This window comes from Sylvia atricapilla, chromosome 13 (assembly GCF_009819655.1).
Source record: "Sylvia atricapilla isolate bSylAtr1 chromosome 13, bSylAtr1.pri, whole genome shotgun sequence".
Lineage (NCBI taxonomy): Eukaryota > Metazoa > Chordata > Aves > Passeriformes > Sylviidae > Sylvia > Sylvia atricapilla.
Window position 1 is genome coordinate 13,547,350 of NC_089152.1, and position 14,036 is coordinate 13,561,385.

Sequence of the window (14,036 nt, forward strand, 5' to 3'; positions counted from 1 at the left end):
TTTAAAAAGTATGAGAAGTAAAATAGGTGCTTCAGATACCGAGACTTAGATGAGTTACTCAGAACAGGATCAGGAAAAGTGTTTTACAAGTGTTTATGACTGTTTGATATCAGGAAGTAATGTGTAGCTGGAAGGTTACAGCAGAGATAACAGCTAGGTATGAAATGGCAAGTGTCTTTGAAATTAATCCTTGTTTGTGTATAAAAGGCTTCCACAGTAATATGCAAGCTCCACAGTACCTGTTCTATAGTCCAGGGAGTTGAAGTATAAGCAGATAAAATAGATAAAAAGACACAAAGCCCACGTGGTTTTACATTCACTCATTAGTATGTTAAGGCTTAACAGGAGGATTTTCATTCTGCAATACTTTCAGGTACCATAACCACATATCCTGAACACCAAGGTGGACACTTGGCCTTTTCTAGTCAACATTCAGCAGGTTCCCTGTGGGGTTTGCCAAGGCCAGAATGCCTTCTGCAGAGGTCCTGAGGCAGGCCAACAGGAAAGGTTGGCATCATGGAAAGTTTCTATAGCTCTTACCCTCCTCCTGAAGGGTAAATCCAGGTGCAGGACCTTGTCTCACTCCTGCAGGGATCCTTCTGTATGTGGCTGAATAAGAGGTGGTTTGCTTCCTTAAGTGCAGTTCAGAGCACTCCACTGACCTGTCTTTATTTGTTTCAATCTGCCAGCAAGCTCTGAATTTCCAGTGACTCATTTGGATTGACAAGCTGATGCTTTAAAAAAAAAAAAAAAAAAAAAAAAAGGCAGAAAAGACTAAATCTAGGGGCAGGGTTTGGGTCATGTTGATGTTTCCAGTTGCATTTAAAACATTATATGGTGCCTAGCTTTCACTCCCTTAATGCATTATTATTATTTTAATTGAGTAATAAGGTTGTTCCTTTAAATAATTATTTAAAATGTGTCCTTTTATTGTGAAACACATAGCTTACAAAACTCAGGTACAATCATAGTGTACTGTGCCAGCTTACAGTGAAAATAACACACCTTTCCCACAAAATCAGATAGAAGAGTATTACCAGTAGCCTACTAATCCTTTATTAATAAAAATCCGTTTTGGTGATGTCATTATTATTTACTATGAGAGGAATAAATTGTTGTGTAATCCTATTTACTTATTTTAAATATTGTAGAAAATGAACTTTCTTTGAGAGATCTTGCACTTCGTGAATATTCTAAGACTTAGTGAAAACCAGCCTTAATATCTGAGACACCCCCTTGGTTTATATATATTTGGAAAAAAAATTAATCCTTTTGGAGTCAGGTTACCTCGACCTGCTGATACAGATGTGCAGAGCATAAGCAATTGCTTTTACATTCTCCTTTCTGTTAAAATAGAAAGTATTTCATCATTCTTATTCATGTCACCATTTTTATAAAATAATTGCCAATATTGCAAAGAGCATTCTTTTTGTTCTTAACGTGCTGAGGAAGTGTTTTCCTTATCTGCTTTAGGTCATGTAAACATGTGCAGCCAAGCAGAGAGGTAGTATTTATTGATATGGGAAGTTTTAGTCTTTAGTTCATCGAGCAGCTCCCCGTGTTCCAAGATGTTTTTAAACCTGAGAGTTATGATCACCTTGACTATCTCTGGACTTGGGTTATTATTCTTCATGTTTCTTCAGTTGTGTTCCCACACCTGTTTTGGTCTTTTATAAATACTCTGTAATTTAAAACTCCAGTGTTCATCTGTGAGGTGCCTTGGCAGTAAGGTATTGATGTTTTCATAAATACATGGAGAAGTGAGGTGCCTACAGATGAGGGGTGGTTTTGAGACATCTGGGTTTTTTGAGTGTTCTTTTGGTAGATAGTTAAAAGTTTGAGTGGAGTGTGTAGCTCCAGTCCCAGTTTACATTTCTGCAGTGATCTTCTCTTGTGCAGTTACTGTCAGTGGTTCAGGGCTTGGGAGGATTACTTTCAATCTTTAGACGTTCCAAAGTCCCATACTGTAATTACTGCTTTTGTACTAAAATAAGAACATTTATTTTAAGATCTTGCTATTTTAAATACTTTGCATTAATCTAGACTACCTAATTATTCCTTATGGTGTTTTTGTTTCACATTCTTTTGGCTCATGGTGCCTTCATATAATACATGTGAATAGTCAGGAGTTTCCAGCCCCTAACCAGGAGATGGCTCCTTTCAGGCACTGTCTCCTGAGGATTTCCTCTCCTGTTTTAGGAGGTAACTTGATTATTGTGTGGTACCTGTGGGAATTGTTCCTAAAAGAAGGAATACTCAGAAAACAGCATGTTGTTTTGTTCCAAAATGTGCTTTAGCATCTAATGTGTATTTGGGGTTTGGTTTTCTATGTTGTTTTTCTGTGTTGTTTGGTTCTTTGGGTGTTTGGGTTTTTTGTTAGGTTGGTTTTTTGTTAGTTTGTTTGGGGTTTTTTTCCCCTGTTGTTGGTTTTTTTCCTTTCAGTCTAGAAACTACTGCTTCTCTGGAGCCCACAGTTTGAGAATTCCTGATTTGCAAACCTCTGTCTCTGTAATTGAGATGGCTGTGAAGGGTGAAGTTAGAAGAAGTTATACAAGTCATTCAAATAAGAGCTGTCAAAAGTGTTGTACAACAGAGGACCATTGCATGCTTTGCCTGGTGCCTTGTGGAAGATAGTTTTAAATGTTTGTTGTATTTGTGCCTCTGTTTATACACAAAATGGGCAAAGGTGTGGAATCTTTCTTTGTTGACAAGCTGACTTTTCACATTTAATGAGAATTAATAGATTTTGGATAGTAAGAGAAGCTGTGGATACCTGCAGAACATATATATATATATATATATATATATATATATATATATGTGAAGTAATCTAGTAATTTGTAGTAAGTAGTGTCACCAAAATAACCTTTTAATTGGAAACAGGTGTAGCATTTTGTTGTAAAGTGTGGATTCTCTATTCATTTCCAATTAAAAAATCCTCTTGACTTTAGACTTAAGAATGTAATTGATGTTCAAAGTAATTTTTGTCCTTAGATCTGGGACAAATTCCACACCAGGAGAGCAAGGGATGCTTTTCAAGTTAAATAGAAGTAGCAGCTTTGTTAGTTACTTAAGAATTTGAGCTAAATCCCTTGGGGATGATGGCAAAAAAAGAAATATTTTAATTGACAAAGTGAAGACACTTGGATACTCAAGAAAAACATGGGATGGATAGGTGAGGTAGGTAAATGTCTATAACAAATGCCACCAGAGTGGAATGGTTGTGTGTTCATATGAAAACTCACTTTGGTTATTGTTTTCTGGATATTCCATAGCCCTGATTTCCCTCATTTTCAGTATGTTTTTAATCTGTTTCTCATCGGGTGTTCTCTCTGTGTGCAACACCCATAATGAGTTAATAGAGTGTTATCATTGTTAATGGTAAGGTTAGCCTGGGGTAGCCACAGTAGTGGAGGATTTGAAACTACATGAAACAGCTATTCAGGAATTATTTGGTTCACAGATACTGCCCACATATGCTTGGGGGAGGAAGAGAAGAAAGTTCTTTCTTCAGGTTTGTCCTCCCTCTTCCCTCAGTTACTGCTGTGCATTCTTCCTGCCAGTGCCTTTTAGCCTTGCAAACATTTGATTTGTTATTCAGCTCAGTGTAAGGCTGCTAAGTGGAGGGACAGGAATAGTACCGAGGAAGGAGCCCTCATGGATCAGCCTCTGTTGGAATAGAAATGTTCTTAGTTTGACATGAGCATATAAATTACAGGTTCATAGGGTCAATCCAAATATAATGTGGAATTTAGTCCACCCTTACCTCCTGTGTATACGAAGTACATAAGAACATTAATAAATTGTTTTTATAGCACAAGATCTGTGCAGTGATCTGCAAACTGACAAAATACTCCATCTTTTCTTAGATGTACTTACAAATCAATGGGATGGAAGTGTCAAAGGCATGTCTTTGAGAAGCAGGTTCTTTAATACCTCTTCACACACTGACATTATTTTTAAAAAAAAATATTGTGTTAAAGAAGTTGTGAGAAATCCCTTGACTTCTGTGTTTAACATCTTTATAAATATACTCTGGGATTTATTGCCTTGTTGGTTCAATCAGTAGAATTTTCACAGTGAAAGACATCTGCAAATGCTGACACAACTGTAAGTATAAAATTTCTGATCTTTTTAGTCTTTGGAAAGCAAACTGATTTTTTTTCCCCAGATCATCTTGTGCAAATGTTAACAAAAGCAATAATTCAGTATTTGTTGCTAAATTGAAAAAGTTATAATGGGAAGTTGATTGCAGGTAATTCCAGCTTCAGAATTTTCACATTTTGGATTACTTGGACGTGAAAAGCAGTTCTTGTTCCAAATAAGTAATTGGACTAGATAACAGAAGTATGATGCTGTCTTCTTACAAATGAGAATTTATGGCATGGAGAATCCTAGGAGATTCCTGGCAGACCTGAGATTGGACTGTTAAATCCCATAAATCTCATTCAGAATCATGGTTTTTTACTTCTTGACAATCATTAGTTTTGTAGGATCCCAGTCTTTCAAAATTTTGGCAAAAAAAGGGAGGAGGGAGCAAATCTGTAGTGTTAAACTCAAGTTTTGCTAAAACATTTACTTCTGCTGTCTGGGAAAACTGGTCTTACAAGATGTCACAGTGTGGGGAAAAACCTCCAACCTTTTTCCACTAGTCACAGTCTGTACATACCATTTTTATGTATGTATAGAGCTGTGTAGACTGCATTGCTGATCAACACTTGGGCATTTCTGGCTAAGTATGTTGGTAGCTTTTCTTCTGTTCTGATACTTTATTCAAATTTTTCCAGTAATAGGATTTTATTGTGTATTAATTACTTACTAAATATAAGGTTAAAAAACTATTGTGTAGATTTGACTGCTTTATTAAAAGGTGTGGGAGTGTGGGTGAGTTTGCAGGGCTTGGAGGGATATTGATTGGAGAAGCTGCTTGCAGTCAGAAGACTGAGCTAAGATGGAGGAGTGATGAGATAAAGGTTGGGTTAGGAAAGTGATTACGACTGGGGACCTGCTAATCACTGACCTCTGTAGGGATCCTGGAGTTTATCACTAATCTCACTTGCACTTGGCATTTTTCTGTGTTGCTGCTTCATTGTTCATAGCTGAGCGAGTAATTTGGCTTGGAATGAGCAGGAGGAGGGTGCTGCAAGTCCAGCAGCTGCACTTGTTGGCACTGGCTTGTTAAACATCCTTAGTGCAGCCAGCAGCATGCTTGGCACACATCAGCCAATAATGCTTAAACATTGTCATGAAGAGAATAGGAGGTCATTTGTTTTAAGCCATTTCTTCAAATTGTGTTGCTCCAGAGCTCTGCTTCATTTCCAGGAGTTCTGGTCTCAAGTATCATAAGGAAAAATGTATGTTGTATTTTTATATGTGTTCACTATATGTGCATGAGCACATTTTCGATCTTTAAAATGCTAGAGAGGAGATACTAAAGCTGTGGCAGCCTCTATTAATGAGTAGGCTATATAGCAGTAGAAAAGGAAGAAATTATTCCTCTGCTGCTGTGGGAAATGTATAGATATATGGTAAAATTTTTATGGCTGCCTGTGTCAGTCTTGCCTCAAAGAAGGCAACACACCAAGTCCTAGATGGAGATGGATTTATGATTGTGAATCAGTCATAATATTTTTTCACTGTACTGAATAAGAATTTTTAATGCCAACAAAATTTTAAAAAATAAAGAGTTGACCTACAGGAATCTTATTCTGTAAACTTTGTGTACTTTGTACCTCACGGTACTTTTGAAAGCAATAATGATTAGTAGAAAAATGTCTACTTTGTTGAAGGTTTTTCTTGCATCTTTCGTATGTGCCTGTCAGTGAAGCTTGTGCAGCTTGTTTCTCGTTACATTGGATCTGCATATGAAAAATTATTTGAATGTATTCATTTTGTGAGTAAAAAAGACACATAGTTTGCTGGATGTGGAGGGGGAGAAAGCAGTCTAATAATTGATTTCTAGCTGAATTACCAAAACCAGTTTAATAACATGAAGAGAAAAAGAAATTCTCAAACTTGTCAACAATATTTCTAAACTGATTTTTGGGCAGGCTATCTGTAGGGACAAGTTTAAAGTGTTACCATTGAAGAAATGACATTTAGGAACTGTAAAAACACGCTTCAGTATTCACTTAAAGCAGACTCTCTGCACAAGTAGGGCAGACATACTTCATGTCTGACAAGCAGAGCAGCTGCCAGCTGTGGTCACTATAGCATTCGTACTGGAAGATAAACATTGCTTCATTAAAAGATGTTGTTGCTTTCCGTATTGTCAGCCAAACATTCTGAGCAACGCACAGAAAGATCTTCAGTCTGTAAAGGGTTAATTCTGTGGGAATTGAAATAATTTTTTGAGGGTTTGTCATCTTCTCATAAGCCAAGCATTATCTAGAAGCAGTGGGGAAAGGCTCTTTCATACTGGCAGGCATTTATAGCACATTGACTGAAGTAGTCCTCAGCTGAGTTAATGTAGTGCTGTTTTCAGCTCACTATCACTTTGCATCTTGCTGTTTCAGTTCCTTCTGTGTTAAGGGTATTTCGGCTGCACAGCTGTTACATGTAGGGATGTGTTGTGGAAGACAATTCCTCATGTGGTATTCAAAGGCTATATTGAGTTGTGAGCATATCACATTTAGACAAGTGATTGCAAGAGAAAAAAATTATTTACTAAATGCCTATTAATGTTTGAATTGGTAGAGAATGTGTCAAGGTTTTATGCTCTTTGGAAATATTTGTGGTTCAAAATGCCTAGTGGGATTTTCTTGGTTGGGTTTATGTTAACTCCACAGTCCCTAAACTTTAAGCCTGTTAGGTGGTGACTCAGTGCTTGAAATTTTTTCTGATAAAAACACATGAATCTTAAAAAAAAACAAAACAAAACAAAAAACCCCCAAACCAACCAAACAAAAAAAACCCACCAAAAAAAACAAAACATAAAACCTCACCCAAAACCCAAGGCCAAACAAAGCACAGTAATTCCAAGCTATTAAAAGATTCAAATACCTTGTGAATTGACCTATGCAAATGTAAAATTTTTGCATATTATCAGCTCAATTGTTTTAAATGTCTATTGCTTTATTCCAAATCTGCTTGGAATGCACAACTCTGGCTTATAGATCGACTAGGATGTAAGCTGAAGAAAAGTTTACCATGATGCTGCTTTGTAAGCAAGGCATAGATTTTGCTTCTAAAATGACAACATCTAACTTTTTTGTTTTGTGAAAATAAAATCAGATCTGAAGAGGAAATGAACTTCATCTGGGCATCTCCTTCACCTTCCCAGCTGATAAGTCTGCACAGTGCCTTTCCTCCATCATCTACACAAACCTGTGCAAATGAAAGTGTTCAATGAGGGGTTTGGTCATTTATGGTGTCTTTTGCTCTCCTCCTTCTAATTCATGTCAGGTGCCACAGTGAGTTTCCTGATGTCCCTGAAATGCTGAGCATTAGTGTTCTGAATTTCCATGTGCAATGCAAACGAGACTATTGCTGTCTGTGCAGTGGGCACTGACTGAGACAAGACCTGAGAGAGGGCACCACAGACTCACCTGCAAATCTTGTGGGGTAAGCCTGCAAGTCATTGCAGGGTCTGCTTTGCCTCTCAGTCTCCTTGTATTTTTGAAGGTTGCATTCTCCTAAGCACTGGGACCTCAGTAATTTTGGGTTTAATGACCTCTACATGTTTATGCTCTTCTGTCAATCTGTAAAGAATATGAATAAATAAGGAAAGTATTTCATAAGCTAAAAACCACCAAAGGGATTCTGCTTGGATATATTTGGCCATATGTATGAACTTTACTGGATGCTAGGGGCTGCCCATGCATTGATCAGAGTATGGTGTTTGTGAACCATCGAGGAAGTGTCATCTTCTCAAACTTGACACTACCCACCTTTCAAGTACTTGTAAAGTATTGCTAAGTATTTTCTGTTTCTACTGATAAGTAAACATTACCTGTGGCATTAACTTACAAAGGTTTAAACAGTGAGAACAGCCTTGTGCCTAGGCTGGAGCAGCTGAAGTGTGTTGAGATGACAGTGGGCAGTTTGAAGGCTGTACTCTGTCACCTTTCCATGGTGTTGGTGAAGCTGCCCTGTGTTATGGCCAGACAGCAGCATGGTGCTGGGAAACCTTGGTCTTGTATCACTGGAGCTTCAGAGGCTTCACTGCCCTCCAGTAATGTGCTCTGGTGGTGCCCAGGACGGCTGACCTCTGTCCCACCCTTGTGCTGTGCTGATGTGGGGATCAAGCTGCTGACACTGCTCCAGTCCCACACGAGGCACCCCAGGGTGCAGCTCCAGAGTTGGAGAGGGGACCAGGAGCAGGACTTGGGCTCAATGTGTGTCGCTGTACTGTGTGCCTGTTAACTTTTGGTGTTTGAAAAATGTGTGTCTTTAATACTGAGACAGTACTGCAAGTTTGAGAGTCCTGTCCAAGTGCCTGCACTGGGAATGTCTTTGGGAGACTGTCTGTGAAAGGCAGACTCTCATAGTTAATCCTGGTTGTTTTCCAAACCCTTCCTTGAAAAGCTAAGGCATTTGAACACAGGTTGAATGTTAATTTTCTCCAGCTAATTTTTGATAAATATTTAGGCACTCTAGCATCAGAAAGCTTTGACTTTTCCTGGTCACTTCTTGGAACCAAATTTACTATAGATTGGGCTGTTGGAGTAAGCTTTCATCTTTTAATACGAATCTTCCATACTTTAAAAATTACAACGTTTAAATAACACGATTTTATGCATTCTTATCTTACAATTTCTTGCTTGCTACACAAACCATAATTTAAATCATAATTTTTCTAGCCTCTGTAATTGACTCTTGTACAAATATTTGTTTTAAAGCCTGCCTGGAATACTGCATACTTCAGTCAAAGTTGTTTATCATGTGATATGAGATTCTCATTTTCTGGAAAGAAAATGCTGAGTCTGGTTTAATATGAACAGCATGATTCATCCTACTACTTATAATTTTGCATGCTAGGTATTTTATTTGCTTGGTGCTTGATAGTTGTTAGAGGCAAATTGCTTCAGCAGAAAAATGTTAACTTTTTTCTCCCTTTGTTACAGCAGAGCTTGCCATTTTTCAAGCAAACTATTGTTGACCATACCACTGGTAACTATCAGGATGATAATCTCGCAGTGATGTTGTTCCAAGAGATTCAGACTTCCTCTTCCTCCCTGCTTACAAAAGATCTACTTTTAAAATGAACAAAAAGCATACTTTAGATTTTCCTCTTATGAAATTATATTTAGGGACTTCTGGTAGGAAGAGAGAAAAATCAGAAAAAGCAAAGGGAGTCCTATTCTTGAAGTGCGATTGCAATAACATGGAGCTATTTATCACTGAAATGGGAATGTGAAAGGAAGGCTACTTTTTCTTCTTAGGACAGGATAACACACACATCATTTGCAAAGGGACTGCCTAGTTGGGCGAGATAGCATTCATTTTCAAATGGGTAGATCTGGTTAATTAATGCTTGCCTTTGGATAAGATTCTGAGAGGTGGATCAGGGTTTTTCGGAGTCCTGTGTTGTAATTAGGGCAGGCACAGCACTTGGTGTTTGCAGTTCTACACAAACCTGACGAGTGTCTGATGCTTGGCATTGTTCAGCAGGCTTCTGTTCAAGATTGTTTTCAAAGTGTCGATTGCTAAACTTCTGAGCTCTGCTGGAGAATTTGCACACTGAGTTTTCATATCAAACATGCCATTTTGATGGCATACCTAACAAATACAGCACTAAGTAGTTCTGGAGCTGGCAAAGCCATTGCTAATGTCTTGTGACCTCAGGCAGCAACATCAGAAGGCAGCCACTCTGCAGAGTTCAGTGTTCTCTGTGTTCTGCCTACATGCAAAGATGGCATTTATGGCAGGAAGGTCTGTTTTGATGCCTTGCCCAGGTGTATTGCTTGAGTTTTGTACCTGCTGCTCTGTACATTAAACAAAAAGATTTTTAAGGATTTAGGGGTGGGTGTCAAGAGCTGGATGAATCAGCCGTGGTTTAAGGTTGGCATGAGTTTTACTGTTTTAAATGAAGTTTTGTTTGCTTTTCATGTGGTTTTATTTTATTGTTCAGTATATTCATTGTCTGAGATGGATACCAGCTAAGTGTTAGTTTCATGTAGGAAGGAGAAATGTCTAAAAGTGTCTCTCTACTTTTGCTTGTTGATAATGAAAATGAAAATAGACTTTTGCCCTTTGTATTTAAACATACATAATAGGAATATTTTATGGTATCTGACTGGTTACGAAAGGAATTTAATTAGGTAAATACGTCATCCATTACGTAGTGTTGCTTGAGTGTGTTGAACACAGACATATAAAACCCTTGTTTTATTCATGCACCTTGATCTTTGTAAATATATTTTATTTAAATATAATAGATTTTGTAGATTGCTTAAAAAAGGACAACTGATATGGATGTCCAGGGGATTTTAAAAATAACCAATTTTTAAATTTCTTTCTTTTATAGGAAAAACCTCTGACAGAGGCCCATTTCCACTGTATGGTAGAGACACAGGCTTACCAGGCTGTCAAGTAAGTACAGAGTTTCTTCATTTTAGAGTCATGATTTCCTTCATGTTATTTCTAAATGGGCCAGACTAAGAATACTTCGATCATTGTTTAAAAGGTTGTTTTGAAGGCACAGGAAGTTTGACTGTTTAAAAAGTATAATTAGTATGTGATTACGTTCAGTGTCTGTTGATAAAGATTTAAATAACTACTATGTTTATAATTCTAAGAAATTAATTGATGTTTATTTTCTCAAAGAGGAAGCTCTTTTTAATTTTGCTGTAGGTTGACTGTTTCCTCTGAACTGATATTTTCAGGAGTGTCTTTCTTCTGGAGGATAACATCTAGCATATGAGTTCGACGTCTTGGTTTTTAGTCTTTTAACTAGTAGCTTGGGAAGTATGAATGGGCAGCACCATGTGGCAATGCTTCCCCTATTAAGAAAGGATCATTCTTACAGCCTTTACTACTTCTCTGCAATGCAGATGTGGCAAACAAAGACCCATTTGTAGCTGTATGGGTGAGCTTTCAGCAACATTTTTCCAAAAGGCAGTACAGCTCTTTACCTGAGAGTTATTGGGCTTCACATTATTGCCAGTTTAGACAGTAAAACATTGTATTAGTGTAGCTACTCTAGTTGAAATAACTCTGTATGTATTCTATTTAAATATAATAACCTAAATTTGGCATTAGTTTGGAAGCAAATTAATTTCCACGTTGCTCTTTCATTAGGTTAATGTTCTCTGTTGGAAAATGGTTTTATGTGAACTTTGGATAAAGTTTCATTTTGCTTTGCAATAATGACTGCAATTTCTGTTGTTCCATTTCACAGTGAGGAAAATACTTTTATATTTCTGTATATTTAGGATTGTTTCTATCTAGTACCATTTAATAATAATTTTTTATATATAGCTATTTATTTATCTTATACATGTTTGTTTCCACTAACACCACTTTTAGTTCTGTTTGTTTAGTTTTTGGTAAGTTTCTGACTATTTAATCTTCCTCAGGGTGTTTTTTTTTTCCTTAGTATTTTTAGTATGTGGGGGAAATGTTACTGTAGGTAAATCTGTATTAGTTTTATATTCAGGATGATAAAAAATGAACGTAGAGTTAACTTCCAATTAAATCCATTTTTAATCCATTTAAATTCATTTGATAAGTTACAATTTGTACTTGGTTTGTCAGGTAAATCTGACAGCACTTAAATTCATTTAACTTGGGCTGTGGTGGGATTTCTGAATCTTTTTGAATTTTAGTTTGTTTGTTTTGTGTAAATGCACAGTAGTGCTTGAAATGCAGCTCTCATTGCAGCTACAGTGTTTGAGATCTGTCAGAGAAGGCCCAAAGTGATCATGAGAGGTCATTGCAATCCAAAGGAACAATCAGCTGCACTGTCCCTGACAGAGGCTTCATGTGGTCAGTTCTCAGAAAGTCTGGAGATGGAAGAGACTGCATGACCACCCCGGGTTTTGTTTTCAACTATTTAAGTGTAATTACGTTAAGAAAGTTTCCCTGGTCCCTTATCTAAACATCCTCATAATTAAAGTAGCTAACTCTTCCAGACAATGGACATGGAGAAAAATCTATTCCCTTTTAAGTCTGTAGAGGCTGGAAAAACTATTAGATGATTAAGATGATAAGGAGTCCTTAGAAAAGATAAGACATAACTGGAGTAAATTTTACCTGGGTGTGTATAGTGCAGGTATATTTTAACAGTGGCCATGTAACAGGGTCTGTCTCAGGTGGAATTTTACTAGAAAAGCTCATGGTCTGCTCTGAGCATTCTCCACTATGTTCACAACTCCAGCGAATTCTGTGCTTTCAGTGAGGTCAAGTACCTCACCTAGGGCCTTACCAGCGTGGCAAAAAGAAATTCTCTGGATCTTTCAGACAATACTGTGAATTTTTTGCTGGCAGTTACTTGCCTATTTTCCTAACAAATACCCAGTTTCTGATATGTATTTAAATCATAGTGATCTAAAATTTCCCCGTACCTTTTTATGGTAATAGTGGCTAGCTTGCTGTTCCCCACCCTGTGTTTTTCAGTTTACAGGTTCTGTGTACAAAAATGTATTTACTTGTTTAACACATTGCTTCTACCATCTCTAAATTCGTCAGTGCAATTTTGAATTCCAGGCTTGCATTGCATTTGTAGATCCTTATGGGTTATTTGCTTTGTGAGTTTAGTAAATGTAGTCTTCATTTTTCATCCAAGTCACTAATTAAGAGGTGGAATGATGCCCAAAACAGACGCCTGCAAAGTCTCAGTTAATACATTCACCCACTGCTGATCATAAACTCTTAGCTGTTTTTTAATCAGCTTTGCTCTGTATTCAGTGCTAGTTTTAGTTGTCCTTGGTTCCTTAGTTCACCTGTGAAATGTGGAAGTGGTAAAAGCCTTATTAAAACATCTATTATACAATCTGAGAAGAAAATTAATTTTATATAGTGTATTCCAGCTAAATTAGTATCACTTCTTCATTATCTTCTGACATTTGCAGACTATTTCTTCCAGTATTCTTAAAAGAAAAAAAATTTTAGGTTATTGAGAAATCACTAGCCACTACTTTTCTACTCTGAAACAACCAACCCCACTCTTTTCTGGTCTCTGCTCTGAACCATGAGTTCTTCAAGGACAGTGGCTCTAAGATTTCTGAAATGGTAAAATGGTAAGATGAACTGAAAATACCTAACTTCTGCAAAAACTCTTGAAACCATCCTTCTCCTACCTCCTTTCCTTATGTTTCTGGTGTATAGGGTATTAATAACCTAGTATGGAAGTGTGAAGAGCTTTAGTTTTTACTTTCTGTTGAGTTTACAGAAGGCTGCAATGAAAATTTTCAAGACTACTGTAAACTGCAATGTTTCAGAGTCTTAGTATCATTCTCACCTTTTACTGAAAATAATCCAAGCAGTCATTTGTAGGGACTGTTTGCTACCTACAGGCTTTATATTTAGGCTGTAGGAGTTGAAGTGTGATTGATTTTCAATGTAGCTTAAGAACCTGAGCAACTTAGGTAATAGAATCTGATTCAACTGTAACATTTAGTCACAGGAATGTAAATGTGGCTAATTTACTAATATTTTATTAGCAGGAAGTGCAGGTTCTCAGCTTTTCTTTCCATCAGGTGTTTTAAACAAGCCAAAAAGAAGCATCCAAAAATATACGGACTCTAAATGGATGGGTAAAAGGACAAATTGAGGCTTATGCAGAGCTGATTTAGATGAATGTCAGAAGTTTTTACCTGGAGGAAGAATTGACAGCTTTTAGAAGAAATACTAAAAACTCTCTTTTGCTGTCAGAATAAAATGCAGTGCTACATGACTTGACACAAGGTCTCTTTTTGTATCTTTCAATTGGAGGCAGGGAGGTGATTTGTGGTTTTTGTGGGGGACTCCACCATTCCCATTGGCCGTGTAATTGCAGTTTTGGGAAGGGCATCTTTTCACAAATTATAAATCAGGTAAAGGTTAAATTTTCAGGAAGCTTCCTTTAATAAAAAGGGTTTTCTTCACATTTGTGT

General features: G+C 37.2%; 1 protein-coding gene across 7 annotated transcripts in view; it reads left to right on the top strand.

Moving 5' to 3' along the window:
• The window catches only part of TCF12 (transcription factor 12), a 159,846-nt gene that overhangs the window by 79,917 nt on the left and 65,893 nt on the right, over window positions 1-14,036 (top strand). For all 7 annotated transcript variants that reach the window (XM_066328488.1, XM_066328492.1, XM_066328485.1 and 4 more), the window contains exon 7: window positions 10,469-10,533. In XM_066328488.1, the coding sequence (XP_066184585.1) occupies window positions 10,469-10,533 (65 nt within the window). The remainder of the gene's footprint in view (window positions 1-10,468; window positions 10,534-14,036) is intronic.